Source organism: Punica granatum, chromosome 4 (genome assembly GCF_007655135.1).
Source record: "Punica granatum isolate Tunisia-2019 chromosome 4, ASM765513v2, whole genome shotgun sequence".
Taxonomy (NCBI): Eukaryota; Viridiplantae; Streptophyta; class Magnoliopsida; order Myrtales; family Lythraceae; genus Punica; species Punica granatum.
The window spans coordinates 29,452,773-29,461,569 of NC_045130.1; the positions used below are offsets into that span (position 1 = coordinate 29,452,773).

Here is an 8,797-nt window from a genome sequence, read left to right on the forward strand (position 1 = left end):
AAAAAAGGTACCTCATGTTGAATCACAGTCGGTAGAAAGAGTACAGGTGATCTCTCCTGCGAGTCCAGAAGACTCTACCCCTGTTCCAGTCGTGCCTCCATCCTCGGATCCACCAGATTTACCTATTGTCCAAAGAAAAGGTACCCGTTCTCCTGCCAATCCTTATCCTTTATATAACTTTCTCAGTTAAAGTCGTTTGTCTCCTACCTATACTACCTTTCTTTCCTCTTTGGATTCTGTTTCTATTCCTCAATCCGTTAGGGAGGCATTGTCATATCTTGGCTGGCGGGAAGCAATGGAAGATGAGATGTCTGCTTTACATACCAACGATACTTGGGAACTTGTACCTTTGCCACCTGGAAAGACTGTTGTTGGTTGTCGATGGGTATATACCGTGAAGATGTCACCAAGTGGTTCTATTGATAGATTGAAAGCTCGTCTAGTTGCCAAAGGCTATACACAGATTCCTGGACTAGATTATGGAGATACATTTTCTCTTGTAACCAAGGTGGCTTTTGTACGTCTATTATTGTCATTGGCAGTTATTCGTCATTGGTCGCTCCACTAGTTGGACATCAAGAATGCCTTTTTACACGGAGACTTGGAAGAGGAAGTTTATATGGAGCAACCACCTAGGTTTGTTGCTCAGGAGGAGTACTTTGGCAAGGTATGTAAACTCCGTAAATCTTTGTATGGGTTGAAGCAATCTCCTCGGGCATGGTTCGGTCGTTTCAGTTCAGCTATTCTTAAGTTTGGTCTAGTGAGAAGTCAATTTGATCATTCGGTGTTCTTCGGACACTATGGAGGAAGACACATTCTCTTGGTTGTATATGTTGATGATATTGTGATTACAGGGGATGATGTAGTTGGCATTTCTCAACTGAAGACTTATTTACACTCACAGTTCCAAACTAAAGATTTGGGAACCTTGAGGTACTTTCTTGGGATTGAGGTTGCTCAGTCTGAGCGTGGTATTTACATATCACAACGGAAGTATGTGTTAGACATCTTAAAAAAAACGGAATTGCTTGAGTGTAAGCCCGTTGATACACCAATGGATCCTAATGTCAGGTTATCACCAGGAGAAGGGGAATCCTTTTTAGATGTTGGGCGATATCACAAACTGGTTGGTAAGCTGAACTATCTCACGGTTACTAGACCAGACATATATTTTGCAGTGAGTGTTGTCAGTCAGTTCCTAGATTCACCAACTGAAACTCACTGGAATGTTGTAATTCGAATTATGAAGTATCTTAAGGGAGCTCCTGGTAGAGGATTACTATATCAAGATCGAGGTCATAATGCAGTCGTTGGATATACTGATGCAGATTGGGCCGGTTCAAAATAAGACAGAAGATCCACAACAAGTTACTGTGTATTGTTTGGGGGGAATGTCATTTCTTGGAAGAGTAAGAAGCAAAATGTTGTTGCCCGATCGAGTGCCGAAACTGAATATAGGGCGATGGCTTTAACCACCTGTGAATTATTGTGGGTGAAGTAAAACAACTTGGTCCTATGAAGTTATTTTGTGATAATCAGGCCGCACCGCACATTGCATCGAACCCGGTTTTTCATGAGAGGACGAAACATATCGAGGTTGACTGTCATTTTGTTAGAGAGAAGTTGCAATCTCAGGATATTGTGACAGTCTTTGTTAGTTCGAATGATCAATTGGCAAATATTTTCACTAAGGCTCTTAGAGGTCCTCGAGTAGATTATATTTGTAACAAGCTTGGCATTCACAATATATATGCTCCAGCTTGAGGGGATGTGTTGAATATATAGAACTCAATAGATTAGGGAGTTAAGTGTAAATAGTCTTTAGTTTTTACTCTTTGTGTAAATAACTCTCTAAAGTATATAAAATACAAAGTGTGGCTGATCCCACTTACGATTTTCCTTACGATTTCTGTGTTCTCAATACTCATTGCTTTGCTGCAAATTGTTATTGCTGGGAGTTGGGGGGATCAAAGAGAATTTGACAGGATGACTAATGATTTTACAGCTTCATTAAATCTTGATCTGCACTTGAGAACTTGCTAGAGATTTGAAAATGTTCAATTTCCTAACGGTGTTCAGAAGTTGTATCGCCACTTTTTCATGTTAACTGAATGCAGTTCACAACCGCAACTGATATGTGGAGCGTCGGCTGCATCTTTGTTGGTTTACGAAAAGGAAAGGCATTGTTTCCTGGAAAGGATGTTATTCCTCAGCTCAATCTAAACATGGATCTGCTCAGGACGCCTTCCCCCGATGTCATCTCACCAGTAGAGAAGTAAAACATACACTTCATATATCGTTGTTGTCGGTAACTTTCGCTCCAATGCCATCAGGGGATAGACCTGCCTTTGTCTTTGTCTGAAGATCAGGGCTATGAATGTGAAGGGATACTTGGCTAGTGTAAGAAAGAACCCAGTTCTGTTTCTGCATGGATCTCCTAAAGTGGATTCTAAGACTTATGTACAACCTGAAGGATCGACCCACAGCCAAGGAGGTTTATATATGAATTAACCGCGCTTTATCCATTAAAGGAAATCAGAAGTTCGGTTTATAGATTGTCTAGATCCAGGATAGTTTCATGCATATAGTTTTCATTTAGAACTGAACATTTGATATATGCTGAATCATTGGAATGGCTTATCTAGGCACTAACAGATCCACAATTTCAAGGGAATAGCAAATGCAGAGGAAGATCTTTCATGTCAGCTAATTAAAAGATGGATTTCCAAGTGCAAAACACGACGAGTTACCGCAGAATGAACTGATTGGTCGAGAATTACTTGAACATCATCCATGGCTTCTCGGTGAAGACTTGACCAGGATCCTGGCTTGTATACAAGTTTGGATGGTTGACCTCATGCTGTCGTGTTATCTGCAACATTTTAGGCCTTATTTTGGAAGCGAGGAATAGCAGCAATGAATGGAATCATTTAGTAAGAGTGATCGCAAAAATACGATTTTATAGCACACTGCCAAAAATTGGCAACACTTCTGATTGCAACATCCCTTTACTTTTGCAGGCCCAGCATCGTTCTGAAAGTTGCAATTCACTGCAGAAAAATCTGCTGCCAGCAGAAAGATCTATCAACCTCAAAAAAGGACCATGTATTTAATTTTGGGATTTTGTATTGAACCTCCACACTCTGATTTATATACCTTCGTTTCTAATGTCAACAAGCATCCATGAGCGAACTGTGATGAACTCAGGGAGGATGAACCACGTTGTTACATGTTAGAAACTCAGTCCAGGGTACAGAACATGTGAATTCAATAATAGTTCGAGTACAATCATTTGAAATAATTGATATGGAGAGGAACTCCAATAGTATTTCCGGTTTTCCTTGTCGAACATAAGTCCCGTATCACTGAAAGCAGTCCTGCCAAACTAGGGCCCAGCCTATTAACAAAGAACATCGCGCCTTTACCAATTTGATCTAAATAGAGATGCAGGCTTATTATGGGACACAAACCAACTCCTGTTTGTCAACTCTCACACCACAAATGGTCCAACCGTTTCCTTCTCTTGTGACCACAAAGTTCACACTGCTCTGCTGAAAAATCTACAAAATAATTCACCAAGCCGATCTTTTCTGTTCGGTCTATTGAGCATTGCAAGCCATTATTACTCAGTTCACTTAACACTGACATGACAATGACATGTATTTGCACATGGTATCAATGCTTACCAGTGTAATAATAAATTTGCTTTGTGGTAGGGAATCAAATTCTAAAGAATTGAATTGATAGACATTGATTCAGGATAAAAATGAGAAATGGTTCATGTGTCTCTGTATAACTAATTAAGAAAAATTAATATACATTCACAAGCTTGAATATTACAATATCTATACTATCAATCACATATTCACCCGAAGAAGAAACCTGGAAACAATTTCTTGTCTTATCTACCAACTACCCTTGTGATTGATGCATTGTTCAAAGATACATTGACATCGTTCTCGTCGAAATAGTGATCCGAGTCTATGTCACTCCTCTTTGAGGTGAATGTGGGCTGCCTTGGTAATGGAAGACTTGCAGCTTCACTCTCTAGTAACAGAATAACTGAGGACATGGTTGGCCTTTGAGCTGCTGAGTCTTGCACGCACAACATTCCCACATGGATGCATCTCTTAACCTCGTCTCTCAGACATGAACTTGCAATTGAAGGGTCGACGAGTTCCATTACCTTCCCTTCATTCCATAACTGCCATGCCTGAAAAGGAAAACCATGTCATAGGTTACTGTTAGGAGAGAACTGGGAGAGAAGCTTGTTTCAGCATTGAACATGCATAAAACATTCGTGTGACTCACTTGTCCTATGAGGTTAGACTGCTCAGGTGACCGAAACCCGATGTTTCTCCTTCCGCTCACGATCTCTAGGAGGAGAACTCCAAAGCTGTAGACGTCAGACTTTATAGAAAACAAGCCTTCCATTGCGTACTCAGGAGACATGTAACCACTGCAAATGGAAGCCAACTTGGTTTAACCTCGACGACTATATCAACTTAGATATCACATGAACCATTACACGTAATAATTTCACTTACTATGTGCCAACAACCCGAGTGGTGTTGGCTTCATCTTGATTTCCACCAAATATTCTCGCCATGCCGAAGTCAGAAATCTTGGGATTCATCTCTTCATCCAGCAAAATGTTGCTTGCCTTCAAGTCCCGGTGGATTATTCGCAACCTTGAATCACGGTGAAGATAGAGGAGCCCTCTTGCGACCCCCTCGATGATTTGGAACCTTTTCCTCCAGTCTAGTTGGTTTTGCTTGGATTGATCTGCTAAGAATTGCCCACAAGCAGGTAAATCTCATGAATGACCTCTCACTTTATAAAAGTCTGTTCTTGGACAAAATGAGCAAAAGTCTACAAGGATAAACTTACTGAAAAGAAATTTATCCAAGCTCCTGTTAGGCATGTATTCGTAAATTAGCATCTTCTCTTCCCCTTTGATGCAGTAACCCAACAGCCTCACGAGATTTCTATGCTGCAACTTAGCAATCAATACAAGCTCATTCTTAAATTCCTCGAGGCCTTGCCCTGACTTCCGCGAAAGCCTCTTAACAGCAATTTCTTGTCCACCAGGTAGCTTCCCCTGTTAGAATAACTGTCAAAATCCAATTCCTTTTCGAGCATAAAGTCACTCACAGATTTCTCGAATTTTGCAGCATCTGAAGTGTGTGCTTACCTTGTATACAGGACCGAATCCTCCTTGTCCCAACTTATTCTGTTCCGAGAAGTTGTTCGTAGCAGTAGCTACAGCATTGAAGTTGAACAATGGTAAATCGGGACCATTCACTTGCTTCGCCTCAAGATCATATTGTCCTGATAATTCTGAAGAGGGTTCGGTGATGCTGTTGCTGATATCAAACAATGGTAATTCATTCTTCCTGCTTCCACAACACAAGATTGAGCATGCTGCGAAGAGAAGGAAGACAAAAGTTGAGAAAAACCAAAAAGGGTAAGAGCTTGATGCAAAATCTGAACAACACAATAGTACCTTTGACATCCTCTTTAAACCTCCAGAGAAGCCACAGAGAGACACAGAAAAGGAAACTTCCAATCACAACAAGAACAATGATCAATATGGTCGAGATTTTTCTGCTTGCTGCAAAAGAAGGAACTAATGTCATCATCCGATGCCAATAAGGTAATGAAACACAGTACTTTCCTCTTGAAAATGATTTCACAAACTAGAATGTGCAGTATGTTATACGGATGAGTCCTATCTAAAAATGTAACATAAACTCCAATTTAATAACCTTACCTAGTTCAGAACCCGCAACGCGAACAAAAAGGGTCCTTCCACCAGATTCGAAATGCTGAACATCGATCAAATCACCACTCCAAACAAAACATCCGACAGTACTCAAATAAGAAAAAGCATAGCAGGAGCAATTGTTCAGACAATTTGCTTCACAGTCATTGGCGTTCTTGGCCGAACCTATATCCGCAAAGTCGGGCAACTTCACACCTTCTATTTCCAAGAACCCATCTCCTCCGCCTTCCTCTAGTGAACTACTAGTGTTCTTCCCACACCCTAATTCTGTTTTCCTCACACACCCACCTGTCCAATTCCCCTTCTTCCATTCCTCCGCATACTTCGGAGTAAAGCCATCCATACAGCTACATATATTTGGGGACTTCTTAATGTTGCAAATCCCGAAATCCCCGCACCAGTTGTACTTCTCACACTCATTCACAGGCTCCGATTGCAGAATCGTCCACTCGTTCCCAGTCGCGTCCCACCTGAGCATTTCCTCCCGTCCCTCCCAGCTGATCCGGAACCTCAATAAGTCCGAAGTGTTCAACGGAGTATAGGTAAAGTAGGTGCTCCCATCGGACTCCACGCTCGAGAGCCGAAACCCGTACAGATAATTTGCAGTCATGTTTGGGACCCCGAGAAAAATCAACCCATTCCAATGCCCACTTCTCCACCGCCGAATCGACCCCTCCCAGATCACAATCTGGGGAGTTCCACGCGGGTCCACCCCCATTGAGTAGTTCCCCCGGGACGGATCGCTATCCGACTTCCACGAAGTGAAGGCCCGATTCTCGCCCATTGCCGAGTTCACCCTCACCCTCATGGAAGGGAGGTACGTGTCCGTGGGGTGCTGGAGGCTCTGCCAGAGAGAGCCGCTGGAGTCGTTGGTGTCCTCGGTCGGGTACAGGATTAGATTCCCGGTGTCCATTAGGATTGCAGTTGAGTTGGTGAACTGGGAAGATGAAGAAGAAGAATTGGAGCTAGACCAGACAGAACTGTTGCTGCCGTCCAAGATAACCAAACTGCCATTGCTCCCAATCGTCAAGACCCCATTTTTGTCCGACAGAGGATTCTCTCTGTTCGCAACCCACACAACCGATTCCACCGAAATGTCGCGATACCTGTACAAAATTACAGAGATCCAACAAGATTAACAGGGGGGGAAAGAAAAGAAACCGCCACGAGAAGATCAGATTTTGATGAACTAGCAGTACCATATACCGACAAATCGAAGCGTCGAATTCCCGGGGCTGAAGAACCCCAGTTCGAAAGTCCCCATGGAGGACACGAGAGTTTCGCCGTCTCGAAGAACTTGGCCCTGTGACAACGAGTTCTGCCCGTTACAGGGGCAGAACAGGGACAGAGACATGAAGAGGAGGAGGAAGAAGGAAAGGTGAGAACTTGATGATGGGTTGTGAGGGGAAGAGGAGCAGCCCATTGCTCTTCCACTATGGCTGAGCGGTTTAGGCATCTTCGTCATGAATGGAAGAAGAGGGGGTGAGAGGGGGAAGGAAACAAGAAAGGGAAGGGGCTTTTGATTCCGCGGGGAGTTCAGCGGCCGCCGCCCATCGAAGTGGGCAGTGTCATGGAGGGTAGGCAGTGTGGAGAGGCTGACAACTTGGACCCAGCAACATGTTAAAACGAGGAAAAGGAAAACGTGAATTGAATGAATTTCATAATTTCATCCTTGTTTTTTAAGGTTGAGCAGTTCGAGGTGACAGCACTGGTTTTCATGGGTCAAAACGAAGCTTCTCCGAAGCAAAGTTCTTGTCTTAAGCTTCGAAGTCAGCAGTTGGCGGATCTACCGTCCAAGCCCCAGAAGAAAAAAACTGTCATGGGTAAATCGAAGCGCAAATTCCAGAGAAGATGTTAGCGCGTAACCATTATTAATACCCAAAAGCTTTTATATATGGCACGTTTTCTCGTTGAGATCGTAACGTTTATTTGTTCAATAAAAGACCTAATTCAAATATTCACGACCTCAACATGGACCTTTCGGTTTTTCTTTTTTCTTTTTTTTTTCTTGATAAGTGATGTATTTCATTAATCAAAAGACTGTACAACTTACACTTACCCAAAGAAAACATATAATAAACCCTATGAAGACTATGTACATCAAAATTCAAAACTTCTAGCAGCTAACGAAGACCTGAGCTTAGCCTGTACATTAGGAATAGATCGCACTCTAAGCTTTATAAATCATGTTATCTACTACAAGATGGAAGAAATAGAGCTCCGCTTTCGTTGAGAAATACGAGCATTCCGTTCCTGTCAAACCTGATATATGCAGCAGGTCCAGAGTAAACGCAAAACTATCAAATCAAGCTTCCTGCCTCTCATCAAACAAAACCATTGCATTTCAAATTCCTAATTCCTCACTGCCTTCTGGATGCCAAATCGACTAAGCGCAAATCTTTCAGAGCAAGCCAACATAAAAAAGAAGCTCGAGTGATATTCCATGGGAATCATATGGCCTGAGTTGTTCCCAAACCGAAATTGCAGTAAACTGTCCCGTCTTAGGTAAAAACCAGGTAACACCACCTTGTTGCTTCAATTGAATTGCACAAATAATTGTCTTTAATTCCTCGGAATTGGAGATCAGACGTTCTAGGCCAGGTAATACCTTTCGGGTATTTATCACCATAACCAGCACAAATTATACACATTTCTCGCATGATTAACGATTAAGTAGCTAGATTCAAGTTTTAAATATTGGCAAAAAAAAGATATTTCTTCGAGGCCTTCTTTGATTTTCTTTTTCTAATTTTGTGTGGCCAGCGGACTTTTGCATGATGAGAATGGACAATGGATACACGGCTTTGCACCGAGCATAGGCATTCCCACGGCAGTGGCGGCCGAGCTATGGGGTGTTCTCTCCGACTTAGAGCAGGCACGGTTACTTGGATACCGATATATTGGAGGTGGATTCCGAGGTGGTTCGTCGCTTAATTGTGAGCCACGATGCATGTACACCTTATCTCGCCATGCTAGTCAATCCTATTCGGGATCTGATAGATAGAGAATGGA

General features: G+C 42.5%; 1 protein-coding gene across 3 annotated transcripts; it reads right to left on the reverse strand.

Annotated features, from left to right (window-relative positions):
* Positions 1 to 3,754: 3,754 nt before the first annotated feature.
* Positions 3,755 to 7,436, reverse strand: LOC116203693 (G-type lectin S-receptor-like serine/threonine-protein kinase B120). Of its 3 annotated transcripts, none has more exons than XM_031535560.1 (8): positions 6,985 to 7,436; positions 5,774 to 6,891; positions 5,507 to 5,614; positions 5,195 to 5,424; positions 4,891 to 5,101; positions 4,548 to 4,788; positions 4,312 to 4,459; positions 3,755 to 4,213 (listed from the first exon to the last, which is right to left on the reverse strand). In XM_031535560.1, the coding sequence occupies exons 1-8, from the start codon at positions 7,248 to 7,250 to the stop codon at positions 3,902 to 3,904; spliced, it is 2,634 nt and encodes an 877-aa protein (XP_031391420.1). In that variant the 5' UTR covers positions 7,251 to 7,436; the 3' UTR covers positions 3,755 to 3,901. The 3 variants fall into 3 exon arrangements, with proteins under 3 accessions (XP_031391420.1, XP_031391421.1, XP_031391423.1); XM_031535561.1 differs by having other exon boundaries at positions 4,548 to 4,785; positions 6,985 to 7,435; XM_031535563.1 differs by having other exon boundaries at positions 6,992 to 7,131.
* Positions 7,437 to 8,797: the final 1,361 nt, after the last annotated feature.